The 18,403-nt window shown below is 38.3% G+C and overlaps 1 protein-coding gene across 1 annotated transcript in view; it reads left to right on the top strand.

The window, feature by feature from the left end:
* The window catches only part of PPP1CB (protein phosphatase 1 catalytic subunit beta), a 49,727-nt gene extending 34,446 nt beyond the window's left edge, over positions 1 to 15,281 (top strand). The window contains exons 5-8 of the mRNA XM_034764772.1: positions 2,315 to 2,386; positions 8,270 to 8,421; positions 12,763 to 12,897; positions 13,545 to 15,281. Coding sequence (XP_034620663.1) covers positions 2,315 to 2,386; positions 8,270 to 8,421; positions 12,763 to 12,897; positions 13,545 to 13,649 — 464 coding nt within the window. The 3' untranslated portion in view covers positions 13,650 to 15,281. The remainder of the gene's footprint in view (positions 1 to 2,314; positions 2,387 to 8,269; positions 8,422 to 12,762; positions 12,898 to 13,544) is intronic.
* Positions 15,282 to 18,403: the final 3,122 nt, after the last annotated feature.

The following is an 18,403-nucleotide window of genomic DNA, read 5'->3' as shown; positions in this document are numbered from 1 at the left end:
TCTCAACTCTGTTGCTCACAATAGGAGGAGGTGGGATAAGAGGCAATCTCAGCTTCTTGCAAAAGTGATCTTTATTTGCAGATGTTCAGATTGTATTTCAGCATTTAAAACAATCCTTATGCTGCTATATACTGCTGTCTTGCACAGTCTTCAACCTTGCACCCACTGGACTTACAACGCTCTGCTGATCCACGTAGCCCACTTTGTTTTAAAGGCAATTTGTATTTGTTGATGGTGTTTTGAGTAGCTTTGGATGCTTTGGATACCAGTACCTTTTTCCTAGGAGTCCACATTGACTAACCTTTGCACATGACCCTGCCTTGTACCATATCACACGATAATTTTGCTGGATAAGATCTACAAGACAAATCCAGAAGAGATTTTAAATTGATGCAACTTGCATGTCAGTAGGTCAGAAGAGGATTGTGGAAGGAAGGATAAGTAACTGACAGGGTGTCAGTTAAAGCTGACTAGGGCCTACTTTTACATGACTACTTCCTTCTTGATGTGTAGGTAACAGAAATATTAAACTTGTTTGGACCCAATCTCGAAGGTGTAATTTGCACCAATCTACATATCTTTCTTGATATTCAGCCAAAGAACCAGTCTTAAATAATGACTAAAGATAAAACTGTCTTATTAAATGCTTGGAATATTGAACAAAAATAATCAGTCTTAAAATAGATTGAAAGTTAGTATTCATAATAGTAGGCTCTCTTACTGACCTAAAGGAGTGTTCTTGGATAAAACAGCTGCCACCATCTGTCAACTCTGAAATGTCAAGTGAAATCAAAATGTAAGTGACTCTTTTTTTAGTGAGATTCTTCCTGCTATGTGAACTCTTTAGAACATTGGACTGAGCAAAATAGGCTTACATAGACTTTATTTTTAATGTTAAGGGAAAGGAGTTCTATCATAAGTTAGAGCTCTTAAGTTCTGTTCTCAGCTTTGTGACTGATTTATGTGGTTTTGGACAAATCACTTAACTTCTCTAGATAAAACAATCCTTTGAGGGCTTTTCAAGCCCCTTTCAACCATCTTAAGTCTTGCTGTGGGGCTATTAAAGTTGAGCAGCCTTGTAGGTACTCTTCTAAATCCCTGCATGCCAAGGATACTGCTTCCATGCCTGCACAGCTTAGACTAGTGTGGAGAGGGACAGTGGGAGTCACAAACTGTGGCTGTAGTGACACTAAAGGGCTTGTACACATTACCACTTATGTCAGTATAACTTATGTCACTCAGGGGTATGAATAAGCCACCCCCCGAGCAGTGTAAGTTAGCTGACTTAAGCACTGGTATGGACAGCACTATGTCTGCGGGAGATGCTCTCCCGCCGACATAGTTACTGCCTCTCTGAAGTAGTTTTATTATGGGAGAGCTCTCTCCTGTTGGCGTAGAACATCTTCACCAGACGCACTACAGCACTGCTGCTGTAGCGTTTCTAGTGTAGACTAGCCTTCATACTCTGCATAAGTGAAGTGGTGTGCTGCAGCTTTGCATCCTGACTATAGTATGGAGTATGCTCTTTAAGCTAGTTTTCTCAATGAACTTTGCTTCACCTGTATAAAACCCAGTTACTTGTGCTTTATGCAGATGAAATAAAGTTCAACTGCCTAAGTTTACCTGTTTGTGTAATGGGTATGAGACTGACTTACTCTGCAGTTGCAGTTCTAAGCATCAACAGGGAAAACCCACGTAAATTCCCCCCCCCCCCCCCGAATAAGAAGATGGCATACATACAAATAAATAAGTACTACAGTAGAACCTCTGAGTTACGAACAATCACACACCTCATTTGAACCACAAGTACGCAGTCAGGCAGCAGAGCCGGAAAAAAACAAATACTGCATAGTACAGTACTGTGTTAAATGTAAACTCTTAAAATAAAGAGATTTTAAAAAAAAGATTAGACGAAGTAAGGAAATGTTTCTGTGCTTGTTTGAATTAAATTAAGATGGTTTAAAAGCACTGTTTTTCTTCTGCATAGCAAAGTTTCAAAGCTCTAAGTCAAGGTTCAGTTGTAAACTTTTAGAAGAACTAACGATTTGTTCAGACGTACGAACAATCGCCGTTCCTGGGGTGTTTGTAACGCTGAGGTTCTACTGTAGTAAGCCCATTAAGTGCTGTTACAGTTCTAATGCACAGACCAGTTGTATTTTAAGTGGTGTCTAGAAACCTGCTGACTTTTTTCACTTTATATTACAGTGAAAATGATGCATGATGTATCACCTTGAGCCTCCAGTTGTGTATTTCCTGGTACCCTTTTAAATGTAAGAATACAGGCAGCTTAGTTTATTTTTGTATATGTTTACAGGACTGTCACCAGATCTCCAGTCAATGGAGCAGATTCGGAGAATTATGAGACCCACAGATGTTCCTGACACTGGTAAGACATACAGAATTTATTGTACATGTATCTTGCAGTGATGCCAAAGCAAACTTACCAGTGGCATTAGAATATCAGAACCAGTTCCTATTTATGCAGTTCAGAGCCTTGAAACAGTCTAATTGTGCTTCAGTTGTAATCTTCAGTACTCTATTCCTGTTCCTTCCTGAGCTCCTGAGGCTTTCTTTGTTCAAACTATGAATTTCATTGTGCTTTTTGGTAACTAATCGAGTATTTGTTTTGACAGAGCGAGCCCCTGAGATCAGATACTTTTTGTACCTTTTGTCGTCCTCTTGGCAGAATTATGACATTTGTATTCCTTGTCTAAGAGAATGGATTGCAGTAAATTATCCCAAATAAAAACAAGGCTTTCTAGAAAATCAATAGAATATCTAAGTGAAATCAGAAAAACTAAACCGAAAATACAGGTTCGGGTTAAATAGGCCCCAAACATTTAGTTGTTCAAAATCTATCAAGGAACATAACCCGCATTTCTAGAGTTCTCTTGGTTTCTCAGGCCTCTGTTTCTCATCATAACATCAGAGTTTAAATTAATCTGGGGTTCGTAGTAATCTCTTTGCTGTGCAGGCTTGTCAGTATTTTTAATAACCTCTTCTGCTACTTGTTTGTATTAATGTTCTAGCCCTAAAGTTCTCTTTTCTACGATCATATTAATACTTGCATAAATACATTTTATGGGGGGGAGCAAATTGATCTGTCCCTTTTACCCCTACAATAGCCACTTCTATATCATTTTTATTGAAAACTACCCCCTTCCCCAGAACTGTAGGAGACGGAATTACTATTTTGTTCCCTAGTATTAAAGAAGATCCTTAGCCCTACATAGGTGGTGTTTATTAATGCATGATCTTGCTTTGAGTGAGTAGTTGTTGGTTTGAAGTCAATTTGCATGTTAAAGGAGATCTCACAATAGGGTTATCTTTGTCTATCAGTACACCATCTCCTTTAAGGCCAAGATTTTATTATAAAGCTCCTCTTTCACAGCTGACTTCTTCAAATGTCAGTCTGTATTTTATCATATCAAATTATGAATGGGTAGTATCCTGTCCATCACCATAAGCAAAAATACATGAGGGTGCAAGTTAATACCTATGTATATCGCATCCAGATGCGGCATGAGGCAAGTAGTGGAGAACTTTCACAACACAAGTGTAAATTACAACACTAATTCATACCTAAAATATCTCCTTACATTGTATTCCTTTTTCATGTTTTTTTTAAAATCCATTTAAAGAAGAAATTTAAACTTCAGTACTTAGCTTCCATCAGAAAGTCCTTTAAAAAAGGAGGGCTTTTTAACCAATGTGTCTGGCGTCACTGCTAGAGCCAATCCATCTTAAGGCTGCCTGCAGAATTATTTGATTCTAGTTCACAAGGACATTTTCTTAAAAATCTTATACCTGCTTTTGTTGCAAATGACCCCCAAAACAGTTTCACTGTTCTATTGCTGGTGCATGCCCATGCCAAGCTTTAAGACAGTGTTGACCAGCAACAGTAAAATCAAAGCTGAAACTGAGGCGGCTGAAGGAAGAATGTGTGCTTGTATAGAAAGAAAAAGGAGGGTTGTTCTTCTAAGCATCAACAGGGAAAACCCACTTAAATTCCCCCCTTCCCTCCCAAAAAAAATATATATTTCAAGATCTCTGACAAATGTGATAGATTCTTAATAACTTCTTTAAATCATGACTGGCAGTTTCTCCAATCTAGTTCAGCCACAAATGATTTGGCTTGATGCAGGAATTATTGGGAAAGTTTCTGTAGTCTGTTGGTAGGAGGTTAGACTAGATCATTCTAGTCCCTTCTAGCATTAAAATTTATCTTCAAAAAAGCCTATGAAATTGAATTTTAACATCTAATTTTGAAAAAATGAAGTTGAACATTCCTTTTTAAGTTGGCAATATTATGGGGCTCTGAATGTTAAGTCTCTTTTCCCTGAGGCCTACCTCTACACTCTTCTCTTCAGTAATTTTTAAATAGTATTTTCACCTTCATACACTTGATGTGATAAAGCTGAAGTGGCTGGTGTAGTGACAATGAATTGAGTGTTTGGTAATCAGAATGGTCATTGGAAAATTACCATTGCGCTTTCTTATTCTAATGTCTTCAGAATTACTTGTGTTAATTTTATTGAGTATATTAAGGTTCAGTCTATATGCTGTTAACATGATCTCCTAACACCATGTAAAAATATCATTAAACATACAGTGCGGTAATATGATTTAGTCTTAATTGTGTAAATGAAACCAAAATATGTTGTGGAGTTTTGTTATAGCACTTTATAGGTCACGGGCCAGATTCATCTAACCTGACACTTGTGTGGAGTCATAAAGGAAAGGTCATATGATCCCCTTAATCAGGGGACAAGTGTGGCCCAAAAAGTGAGAACCCCAGGGTAGTTTCTGGCAGCATGTTCCTATAGAAATCTTGGTAGAGAGAACCATCAGGGAGGGCAGTGATGCCACCTCCTTCTCCCCCCTCTCAAGGTATGCCCAAATCTAAAATTAAGGGTATCAGTAGTCTCTTGCAGGTTCTTTACTATTTTAAAATAGAGTACTAACCAAAAAGCAAGCTTTCCTGGTAGATACAAATTGCTGAATGCAGGCAGTAAATTTTAGCATATCGGGTGGACTAAGTACTAGATGTTTCCATGCAGTCTGTAGCTGTACCTTGTGTTTTGGATGACCAGTCAAATATAGACAAGTAAATTTTAATATCCGTACTTTATTTGGCGGAGATGGGACAAGTTAGGACAGAGCACGGTGACTGAAAAGAAATTTGAAGACACCTTCATGTAAAATTCTGAAATACTTACCAGAAACATCTTCAAACTAACCAGAAAAACCACTCTGTACTGGAAAACAGTTTTGGTGCATTTTCTTCATACAGCTGTTATCTGTCTAAGGGTACATATACACTGGAATAAAAGACCCATGACACAGCTGCCCTGGCCCGGGCTGCAGGGCTAAAAATCGTTGTGTAGACGTTCGGGCTTGGTCTGGAACCTGGCTCTGGAACCCTCCCTCCTCACAGAGTCCCAGAGCTTGGGCTCCAGCCTGAGTCTGAACATCTGCACAGCAGTTATACAGCCCTGTGATCCCAAGTTAGCTGACCCAGGCCAGCCACAGGTGTTTAATTGCTGTGTAGATGTACCCTAAAAGCTCTAGTTAAAATGACACAACTACAGTTGTTTGACTTTCAGATTTGTCTGTTTAGTTACATTTCTAAGCAGGCAAGAATGGTTGTCAAAACAAAGCCACTGTTTAGAAGTACAAAACATCTGAAAAGTGAATGGCTTACACACACGGAGTATGTCTACACAAGAGTTGGAAGGTATACATTACAGCTTAAGGTGATACCTGATTGATCTAGTGCTCTTAAAAAATAGACATTTCTGTGGTACCACAAGTGATGGGAGGGGTCCATCACCCTCCATATAGTCCCATCTGAGATCTGTATGGCTCTTCGAATTGGAATTTACACTTTCCAGCTCTACTGTAGACAACCTCAGATTTCAAAATGGTTGAATGGGTTCTATGAAAAGTAGTACACCATAAAACTAGTGCTTTGGGTTTTTGTTTTTAAACAAATTGACTGAATCAGTATACCAAAATTTTGTCTCATAACATTTTATGGCAAAGTTGGGTACCTGAAAAGGGTTTTGTCTGAGGAAAAAATGAAGTAACTTTATTTTGGCAGAATGAATAACTGCATTATGGGCACCAAACTGAAGTGTTGAATGCAGAACAAAAGGAAGAAGTGTGAACTGTTTTCTTTATAAATACAGTGGTTTTTGGCAGTTTGATAGTAGATTTATGAAGTAACATCCACACAAATAAGCTCATATGGCAAGTTTTCAGCTTTTAAAGTGTACAGTAGCATCACTTGCTTCAATCTAGATAAGACACTGAGCAGTAACTGGCCATTTTAATACTGTCAATAGCTAGATTTATTTTACTTCTTAATAGTCTGTTTTTTTCTATAACAGAAGACTAGCATATTTGTAATTGAGTACCATCCTAGAATACCTGATCCACTTAATCCTACTCTGTAGTTTTACTACACTTGAAGCATGACTATGAATGGAGGAGATTTTAAAAATACATTAAACCTGTCAATTGAAATTTATATATCTAGAATCAAATGTCCTGTCTCTTGCGGAACTCTGGAAAAATTAGTAGGGTCCTGGATGTAACCCATTCAACAGCAGCAATTTGTAACTAGGAGTACTAAAGTGGTGGTCTTGACAAGATACTATACAGCCTAATTAGATACTACATTTCTTGGTTTTTAGAGGTGTTGAGTCAATGATTCACAAAGATGAAATCCTTGTGAAACTTCATAGCGAAGAATGCATTTCACAAGCCTGACTGCTGTACTACAGTATTGTGGAGAGCCATCTGAGACTGTATTTCAGAGACTGAATATTGATCTATGGGCTAATCAGAGTTGGTTGCTGCTCTACAATATGCATGTGTAGCAGTACTCAAGAACTGCTCACATAATCACATAAATGTGTTATATCTTATTATTACACCTCTACCCTGATATAACACTGTCCTCGGGACCCAAAAAATCTTACTGCGTTATAGGTGAAACCATGTTATTTCAAACTTGCTTTGATCCGCCAGAGTGTGCAGCCCCGCCCCCCCAGAGCGCTGCTTTACCGCGTTATATCCGAATTCATTATATCGGGGTAGAGGTGTATGTAGTTTATCTAAACGTGTGGTTTTTTTTTGTTTGTTTGTTTTTTTTCCAACCATGTTCCACCCAATAGCCTCCAGTAGCTTCTTACTACAGCTTACCAAATCCCACAGGCCTTTAGCTGTGAAAGGTCATGACGATAGCATTTGTGGAGGCAGGGTTGATTTTTTTTTTTTTTTTTTTTTTTTTTTTTTAAGCAACTCAGATTCGCAATTTAAATCACCAAGTTGAAACCCTTGATTTTATTTAAATCAATTTTAATGAAATTTCTCATTTGTATTTATTTTCTAAAGAAAGATGCAGTCTCGTTGATATAATGTTTAAAATATGTTTATTTACAACTAAATAGAGCCTTTATCCTAGATTTGGTTACATCTTTTTGATGTGTAGGAGGATACGTTACAAATACATATATTTATTTAAGCGATTATAGCATAGTATTTTCAGATTCTTGTACATTTTTAGTATGTTAGAAAATGAATATTGCTTATTTACTAGATGTAGTTTTGCTCATGATTTGTCAAGCTGCTGTTTAAACACACAACAGCATGTTAGCATCTCTTATCAAAACATGTTTCACATCGACAATTAAATGATTTATTAAACAGATTAACTGTAGTCAGTGAATCAAGCTGATTATTTCAGCTCAAACTGGATAAATTTTTTAAATATGCCTGGGTGAAACTGACTGGAACTTAAGTTCCCACTTGCGTATATCTCTTGAAAAAGAGAGTTTCCTAAGTTACTTAGGCTGACCTCTTGTGCTATAATAATAAAGCTTGATCTCAAAAGTTAGATTTTTTTTTTAACCCTGAATCTGTCTTTTATATAGAAAAGCAGCCTTTTACTCAAAGTTTTCGATAGGGGCTCATAGATTCAGCATATCTACTTTTTATGTAAATGTGGTGAGAGGTCAGAAAATACATTAAGGCCCGAACTTATTGTGTTAAATTCAGATTTCACATTAAACAGGTTTTATTTTTAAAAAGCGAGACTTACTATAATCCTTTTTTCCCCCAAAGAAACATTTTTATCCACTGTTTTGAGAGCTTTTCATCATATTTGCATAAGTAATCACTGACTATTGATAATCCCTACAATTATAGGGTTTTTTTAAAGGGGAAATATTAGGACACTTTCTAAGATTACTGTCTTTCAAAGGCTTGCTGTGTGACTTGCTGTGGTCGGATCCGGACAAAGATGTGCAAGGATGGGGCGAAAATGATCGTGGGGTCTCGTTCACTTTTGGTGCTGATGTGGTCAGTAAATTTCTGAACCGTCATGATCTGGATTTGATCTGTCGAGCTCATCAGGTACAAACTCTACCATCTTTGCTACTTTAAATCTCCACTTCTAGTCTTACTTTGAGGTATTAGGGATTGAAAGAATTATCTTCATTTATATTTAGGATATCACTTGCAGGTATCTGGATTCTGCAGAATGCATTTTCCAATCTAACATTTACAGCTTGACCAGATGTAGTTGTCTTGGTTGGTACTTCTAGAAGCACCAAATACTGGGGTGTTCCTCAGAAACCAATATCTAATTCCTGTCACCAATATTTATGAATACTTATTTCAGTTTCAACAACCATGATGTCCTGCATACCCTGTCCCCCACATTATGTAATTGCTGTGATTGTCTTGTTCAGTGAGAGCATATGAATATTTTACTGGAGCAATTTAGGTGCCTAGGCTTCAAGAATGGTATAGATTAGTGGCTTAAAAACAGGACTTGGAATCAAAGGCACCAAACAATACAACTTGAGCCAAAATTTAAGTGACATCTGATTTTGGCGTTCTACATTTTTGGGTCTCCAACTTAACACACACATTTTCAGAGGTACTGAGCCCCTTTAAATTGTGGAAATATAAACAAATGTATTGTATTGAAATCTGCATTCCAGAGTTGCTACCTTTATTCTGGTTACAGTACATATATAAATTTTCCCATGGAAGAATCTATTTGTGTGATTTTTGTTAAAGATTCTGAAACTGCCTAATGTAATGCTTAAGTACACAGATGACTTTAATGTTAAATGTCTCTATTCAAAAGGAATATCATTAAGCTTCGTAGGCTAAGAATTGACCTCTCTTGAGAGTGGTTCCCATCTTGGAGTTAAGTTTCATTACTTGTACTGTGTTTTTAAATTAACTTTTTCTACTTCTGGAAAATAAAAGGATGCAAGCTTTTACTGCATGTCTTGCAGTAACAAAATTTTGCACAGGCACTTTGGTTGGACACTCATGGATCTCTCTCCACTGATGCAAGTCACAGCTCTTTTCTCCTGCAGCAATAATTGTGATGGACTATAGGTGTTTCAAGATCAGTACCTTCAGATAGCACTGCTGCCAAGGTATCAGTTATTCAGGCAGTCTCTTTAAAAATATGCAGTGTAGTTGTAGCATTGTTGGTCCCAGGATGTTAGAGGCAAGGTGGGTGAGGCAATATCTTTTATTAGACCAACTTCTATTGGTGAGCGAGAGAAGCATTTGAGCTACACACAGCTCTTCAGGTCTGGGAAAGGTACTCCCACCTTGCATATTGCTGTTATGCTGGAACAGATAGTTTAGTATAAAGTAGTTAGCACATACTGGAAGGAACCATTCAAGGTAGAGTAGTCAGTTAACACATGCAGTCATAGGACAAAAAAAGTTAGACTGTAATGATCCATAAATCCAGTGTCTCTGTTCAGCCCATTATTTTTAGTGTCTAGCAAAGTAATTAATTTTAAGCTCCCAGGCTTGTCTTCGGAAAATGTTGAGTAGTTTTCCAGTTCATGATCAAACCAGCAGACAAAGGGGTGCCATTGTAGTGCTCAACCATGATTGTGTTAACAAGGCCAACTGACAGCTCTCTGGCACCACTTATTATAAAGAACTCAAAGAAGACCCCACACCACGATTTACCCAGAAACATAAGCATATCATCAAATCCTTCCCCAACCAATTCCAAGAGAAACTCTACAAATTCACTCCCACTCTCCCCCCCAATGAACTCATCCCAGGGACCTTCTACATGCTTCCCAAGATACACAAACAAGGGAACCCAGACAGAGTCATCAGTAAACATCCCATGGCTCAATGTGAAGAAATATTGGGACCCATAGAAACTATCCTCAAACCATTCCCTGCACAAAGAGCCACCTTCCTCCAGGACATAACTGACTTCCTCCACAAACTCTGCAATATTAAAAGCCTCCCTCAGAACACCATCCACGCCACCATGGATATCACTTACCTAAACACAGCATCCCTTACAATGATGGCATAGCTGCCTGCCTCAAATATTTACAAGACACTGGATGACCGTCAGATGCCCTCGCCAAACTCATCCATTTCATCCTTGCCCATAACAATTTTATGTTCGACAACAAACTTTGTCCAAACCATGGGAACAGCCAGGGGTACCAGGATGGCTCCCCAATATGTCAACCTCTTTATGGGTCACCTTGAAGATGAATTTCTGGACAAATGCACCACAAAACAAATGATACATCAATATTTTCATCCTCTGGACAGACAGCTTAAACGCCCTCATAGACTTCCACCACAACTTCAACAACCAGCACCCATCCATTAAACTCTCTCTGGAACACTCCCACAGTAGTATCTGCTTCAGCCCTACAGACAACCATATACAAGAAACCCACAGATCACTACCTACCTTCATAGATCCAGTAACCACCCCAAACATATTAAGCAATCTGTTAAGTATGGCCAGCCACTCAGATACCAAGGAATAAGTCTGGGATATACACTTAAAACCACCTTCACCAAACAAGGACACTCCACCAGAGAAGTAGATTGCATCATGGAATGAGCAACCCAAGTACCCCGAGAGAACCTGCTTCAATACAGAAATCCGCCCCCCCCCCGACCACAGTCCCCCAGTTATCACCTACCACCCCACACCGGGACCCATACAGGGTCTCATCCGACTACAAACCATAATTGAAGGGGACTCCATCCTGAAAGAGATCTTTCAGGAACCCCCACTTCCTCTTTTCAAACAATCCCCCAAGCTCTTCATCATCAGAAGCAAACTCCACACACACACCAACTCAAAGCTGCACCAGACCCTGCCAGAACAGATGCAAAATCTTGCAGACATATCTCCACTGCTACAATGATCAACACCCCCCACAAAACATCTTTCATGATCCATGGATCATCCTACACATGCCTGTTACAACATATGGTATATCTCATCCAGTGCACTAAATGCCCCAATAACTCTGTGGGTGAAACCAGACTATCACTGGGCTCTCAAATAAACTCACATAGGAAAATAAGACAAATAACATATCACCTGTGGGTGAACACTTATCACAAAGCAGTCCCTCTATCTGACCTATCAGTCCTCTTCCTCAAAGGAAGTCTGCAGAACATTTTCAAAATACAAGTGTGGTAGCTTAAATTCATTATTCTTCTATACACTAAAACCCATGGACTGAGCAGACCCTGGATTTATGGCTGCTTATAATAATCTGTAACCTACTAACTTCCCTTTTTTTTGTCCCAGGACTGCAGAGGCGTTAACAGGCCACTCTGCCTTGAATGGTTCATTTAGAATATGTGCTAACTACTTATGCTAAACTATCTGTTCCACCTTGCATTTTGCTGTGATAGTGGGAGTACCTTTCCCAGACCTGAAGAAGAACTCTGTATGAGCGCGAAAGCTTGTCTCTCACCAGAAGTTGGTCCAATAAAAGATATGATCTCATCTACCTTGTCTCTTTAAAAACATCCTTCTAGGCATTATTGTTGCAAAATAACTTCACAATTTTATGTCTGGAATATCTTTATTAAATGTAAGCAAACAATAGTGTTAATGTAACCGTTACCCCGACAATGAGGATTAGCTGCCCATGGAAGCTATTTTATTTTAGGCATACGTTACTTTGTCTTTCATTGCCCCATGGTATGTATATGGTGGTGGTGGTGGTTGTGGTGGTGGGATTCAGCATGGAGATCTGCCTTACCTAGGTACTGGTCATTCTTGCACTATAGTTTGAGCTGAATTACTGCTTTTTCTTTAGTAAAAAGAATCATCAATGTCTCTGGCAGAAGCTAATTCTTCTAAGTACAGTAGAATCATTTTCATGAAAGCTCTCTTTAGAACATGGGAATTGTAACATGTTACAGGGGTTTGTATGAATAGTACCAGAGTATAGTAAGAGAATGATATGGGATGCAGTAGTAATGTGTGGTATCTTTTAAAAATGTTCTATAAAACATTTGTTGAATTATAAAACTACTCTTTTGTACTCAGTATAAGGTTTCCAAATATTTATCAATTGAGAGCATGGTCACCAAACTTCAAGTTTGAAAATCTTAATCAAAGTTATCAGCATGTTAGCTATGGTTGTTTTTAAGCTATATGATTTCAGATACTTAAATGTTTTCTGATTTGTCACCACAGCCCAGTGTTCTGTGTTCACCTCTCAATCATTAAATGTTGTTCCTTTCACTACCTACTTGTGTCACCTCCATAACATAAGCAATTGCTGCCTGCCTGAGAACTCGAGTTTAGGTCGTAGAATGAATCTAATTCCTGCAGGATTTATCGTCTCAATAGATAGCTGTATTGATTTCAACTGCCCTTTTTTTTCTTTTCTTTTTTTCTTCTTCCCCCTCTCCTCCCATTAACAGGTGGTTGAAGATGGATATGAATTCTTTGCTAAACGACAGTTGGTCACCCTATTTTCAGCTCCAAATTACTGTGGAGAATTTGATAATGCTGGAGGCATGATGAGCGTGGATGAAACTTTGATGTGTTCCTTTCAGGTATACTATGCTGCTAGATTAAAACTTAGTCAGTGTTCTTTTTTTAGTGGCTAGGTTTATAGAAACTATAAATTGGTACTCAACTTGTGCCGCCAAGAGAAAATAAGCTGCAGAAGATGGTACTACACAGCAGGCTGGCATCAAACCAACTTTGCCACAGGGAGCTCTTTAAGAGGCCTGGAATTCCTGTAAATAAACTTGCCATGTTCCATAGCTGCCATATGCTAGATTCTTGTGCATTCTCAGTGCATATTTAGAATTGGATTTAACCTTCCTTCTGAGTCCAATTCCGGGCAGCAGAACAAATCCTTATTCAGAGATGTCCTGTACTGTGACTTCTCTCCTCAACTAGTGTTTTCTTTCTGCTTCAGACAAGTCACATACTAGCAGCTCCTGTTTTTTACCTAGATAGAACGGTCACCATCAAAAGCAGTTGGAAATGAAGTCAGTCTATAGAGAATAATATGTGGAGACATGAGTGGGATAAGGAAATAAACGGGGTGGCGAGGTTTATATTCCATGTTTTTGCTCCTCAAAAGTAATCAAAATACAGTCAAAAATTTGAATTGTCCCATTGATTCATAGTGTATGGAATGTATCTCAATTTTCATGGACTTATTAAAAATGTTTCCTTGTTTTTTTGAAAGATATTGAAACCATCTGAAAAGAAAGCCAAGTACCAGTATGGTGGATTGAATTCTGGACGTCCAGTCACTCCACCTCGTACAGCTAATCCACCGAAGAAGAGGTGAAGAAAGGAACAATGTCAAAACACCATCAGATCTATCAAGGACAAAACTCCATATTACAGTATATAATAAGTGTGCACTGTAAAACCATCCAGCCATTTGACACCCTTTATGATGTCACACGTTTAACTTAAAGAGACGGGTAAAGGATCTTTACTAATTTTTTCTAGTAGAAAGATGTGCGACACTGTATTGTAACAAGTATAGCTCCAAGTTCTAATATCCAACGTAGAGTAAAATCCAGATTTAAAAAATATCTATTGAATTACATATTCACTTATCACGGTTTTTAAAGTTGACCAACATCCCAGTTAAAACTTGATGTAATAGCTAAACCAGATGAGAGCATGATGTTCCATTTGTGTAATGTGGTCTTATTGTTGCTTGATTGCTTTTATTTTGGTTATTTTGTAGCTAGAATGATGCAAATATGGTATCTAGTCATGTTCCCTGACGCTTTTTTTTTTTAACGAAATACGGAAGGGGCTTTTTAGGACAGCCACTGACTTTTTTTTTTTTCTTTCCTCCCTCATTCTTTGTAATCTTGCTATTTAAATGTGTGCCCCATTGTAACAAAAAGGTGATAGGATGGTAGTGAATAAAAAAGGCAAACTATGTCTAAACTAGTGACCCAATAAAGCACCCTGACAGTCAGCATTGTTTGAGGGACAGAAAACGGTCTTGCTTTTTAACTTAAATTGCCACAGAATGGATTTGCGCACTACACTGTTTTAAATTATTGACATTACACTGTGCAGTGGCACTTCACTTAGGACTAAAATGGTATTGCCTATTAGTTGGTAACGTGATTATGTGGTACCTTGGCTTTAGGTTTTATTAGCACGAAACACCTTTGGCATGCTTAGCTTCCCAGTAACATACTATCTGCATCAAAATGCATCTTGCGTTGCTCCACAAAACATGAAGATCCATATTTGATAAGCCTTGGAAAGGTGAAGTTTTTTCATAAGAGGGTGTATTTAAATGGGTGTTAACCTACCATTCACTGATCAACTGATGGTTGAACTGTCTAATATTGCCATGTGAATGTTCTACATGATTGTAAGGCTTATGTCACTAAAGATTATATACTGGATTTTCATGATCAAAGTTCATATATTGTATAGACTTTTGCTTTGTAGTGTACTATAGTAGCAATAATTTCTGTACATGATCAAGAGTTATGCAGTATTTCTTTTCTTGTTCTCTCCTTTCTTAAGGTTCATATTGACAAATGGCAAGGTGTAAGGAAGTTATAAAGTTAGTAGTAGGGTAAAAATTGTAAGACACAGATTTGATGTTAGGATGTAACACTATTGGGTATGATTATAACAGTTTTTATTGAACATGGCAAATTTGCCAAGATTCTTTGGGGGAAGGCTTCAGATTTATACCATTCTAAATGTGCAACAGTAGATGTAAAACTCTTGACTTTAATATTGTCTTTGAAAATGTTAAATTGAGGATTCTGGCAACTTACATTTTATGAACTGGCACAGTATATAATGCAAGAGTGATTTCTGACACAGTGAAAAAGTTCTTTAAAATGGATTTAAGTCTTTTTTTCTAATTCCATTTTGTTTTAAATGCATATTTTAAATGTAGTTTTTCATTTAGTAAAAGTTGTCTAATTGATTTTGAAGTCTGTCTGGTTATTTAAAAACTCTTTTCAATTGCTACCCAGCAATTGATTTTGCTAATACTTCTCTTTCTGTCCTTGAGGCAGACTGGATCAGCTGCTGTTGGGACAGTGGCTTAGTCTTTTTTGAGGTGAGCACTGATGTTCTTTACTTGGTTCATAATGTTACAGTATTGTAACATCAGGACAGCCATACGATACTTTTCTGAGTTGATCAATGATGACTGTATCAGTTCAAGTTTGGAAAGGGTGGATTTCTGTCCAAGCACTGGTCTCCAAAATTCTCCCCCCTTCCTCTTCCCCTCCTCCCCCCCAAAAAGGGGGGAAATCACAATATCAAGTAGTGAGATTAATACTTTCGGAATCTAAGCAAAATTGGGAAATGCTTTTTGTATTCTAAAATACCGATGTCTAGAGTTGGATAGTATAGTACATTATGTGTATAATGTGCTCACTTGTGTTGCAAATGTTTCCTCGAGGTGATCTTCAGAAGAGAATTCAAGTATCTTCAGAGAGTGTCTCTTAGGTGTTTTTTGTTTTTAATTCCTATTTCCTGTTATAATAGAAATTAAGGTAATGTTTCTCCAGGAGAAACATCATCATACACTGGTGATACCATACAAGTGAAATCTGACTGAGAGGAAGTGATTTTTATACTGGGTACGGGGATGGACTTAACACCTGTAACTAAAATGCTAGAATAAATGGTCTGTTAGACTGAATATCCCTGCCCCATCCAAGGCTGACAGCTCCTGTTCCACATCTAAAACATTGAGCAAAAAAAGGAAAAACCAGTATTGACATTCTTGATACTTTGAGGGCAAACACAAACATAATTTTAAAAAAGTTAATGCCTGTATTCATCAAAAAAGCAATTAATGTCTTAGTGCATTCTATAATGATGCAATCACATGCTTAGCAATGTTGAATATTACTTCGCATTCTTTTTTTATCTTGACATGAATGAGAGGTGATGTGTAACAAATGAAATTTATCATAGATGCCCCCCCTCTTATGCAAAAAGTAATAGTGAAAATAAAACACTTAACCTTTAACTGCATTGAAAGGCAAAATTTACTGAAGCAAAAGAGCTTTCAGATTTAGACCCATACATCAATGGCTTTCATAATTTCACTTGCTTAGAAATGCGTCGGGTGGTTTTCAGGTGTGGAGAATGAGTGGGATCCCAATTTTCTTGGAAGATCTGAAGGTATATGGTACCATAAAAGCACTGTCCTGACTCATGGTGAGATTTGAGGAAATTAAAGTTTCTACATTAGGGGGCTTCTAAACATTGCTATAACGAGTTAACATTTGAGTTAACCTACTAAATATTGAATTTGGGGAGCTTATGGTTGAGACTAGCTCACTTTTTATATCTATATATTTTTAGATCTCAAAGCATTTTACAAAGGAATGGAAATCTCCATTTTATAAATGGGCAGATTGAGGCACAGAATTCTCAAATTTAAAAAAAAAAAAAATGGGGAAGTGGAAAGATTTTTCTCAATGACATTTAAGGAGTCCCTAAAGCAGTATCTACACTATAGAAATTTGGCACGCTACCATGGTGGTTATAGCACACTTCTAATGTACATTTTGTTCACACAAGTGCTTATAATGCTATAATAAACTTTTAAGTTAGTCTTGCTTTGAGCAAGACTATACCACACTGTGGTCCACCATTGTCCATTTCCACCGGTGCAATGTTGGTATGGATAGACTGATGGTGTAACTGCCCCATAATTGGCCTATAGAGTGCCTTGGAGTGCTTAGGTGGCCAGTCTGGTCTGCTTTCTGCATTTCACTTTCCAGGCATCAAGTTAGCAGCAGCCACCAACTATACAAAAAAAAATATTCACTGTGGAGCAAAGCTGTGTGAAGCTTGTGCTGGGAAAACTTCAGTGATTAATTTGATTCAGATCACCTGCATGATCCAGTTGGCCAAAGGCAGACACGTGAACACTGGTAGCTGAAGAGAGGTGATTTAGGGTCAACTGAATTCTGCTCTGCAATATTTTAGTGCAGTGATGTTCAGCTAAAGGGCCAATCATACATCAGGGGAGATACTTTTGGCCTGCTCTGCTTTATTTTGTCCCAGTCAGGTAATACAGAAGAAGCAGAAACCATCCCCAAATCCCCCTCTAGGGAGTCCATCAATGTGAATGAGGCCTTGGCAGCATATTCAGCACCTTTTATCTTCCTCCCCACAGTCTTTGGTGCAGGGATCATGTTGGGGGCAGGAAAGGTACGTGGGTAATGTGTGCTACCCTCTGGCTATCAACAGCTGGTGTATGGTTCTTGGTAACCATTTCCAGCTGGGCAGAGAATGAGCCAGTCATAACTGGGTGTTGTTGTTGTTTTTTTTTTTTTGCCTACAGTTTTTTGTCCCTCTTGAGTGCAGGGAGGAGGGGAAGCTGCCCATTGCTAGGGGATCCCCTGAACTCGGGCAGAGTCACTCAAGTATCTTTCTCTCCTGGGGTTCTTACAGCTTTGCAAGTGATGGTTCTGGCTGCTCCACCTTCCTCCCTCCCTCCCCAGCAAAGCAGCAGGGGAGCTGCTGATCAACTGCAGCAAGCAAGAGAGAGCAGCTTCAGTCCTCCTGGCTTGCATCTAATAGTGCAGAGGAAGCAGTAAGAGGCAATGTCCCCTCTGCCTTCTTGTGGTCACAGGGCTGATTGACACTTCTACTGAATTACTGGGTGCAATTCCAGAAGCACCTTTTTTTTTTTTCAATTCATAATCATGACAAATTATCTTAAGTGTTACCCTCAAGGGCTGCAAGTTTGGAAACTGCTGCTTTGATGCATTGGTTCTCAAACTTGTCCAAAGAGAATGTACTAGTAGCTTGTAGCGAGCTGGCTCCTCATATACTGCTAGCTTTCCTTGTTTCTAGCTGCTAAATTGAATGAAACAGCTAGAAATATTTCTTCCATATAAACAACTTATGTAGGTGGCACAAGGATATTAGCAATTGCGAATGAAGCAAGGTGGTTCACAAATTAATCTTAAGATATGGCCTACGCTAGAAAAGATTTTTAGATGCTCTTCATGTATAGATAGGCACCACTTGGAGTGTCAAGCAGTAAAGCAAGAAGATAGAGATGGGTCTTGTATA

The sequence above is a fragment of the Trachemys scripta genome, chromosome 3 (assembly GCF_013100865.1).
Source record: "Trachemys scripta elegans isolate TJP31775 chromosome 3, CAS_Tse_1.0, whole genome shotgun sequence".
Taxonomy (NCBI): domain Eukaryota; kingdom Metazoa; phylum Chordata; order Testudines; family Emydidae; genus Trachemys; species Trachemys scripta.
The sequence above is the reverse complement of the archived record's forward strand: the minus strand, read 5'-3'. Positions and strand labels throughout refer to the sequence as shown.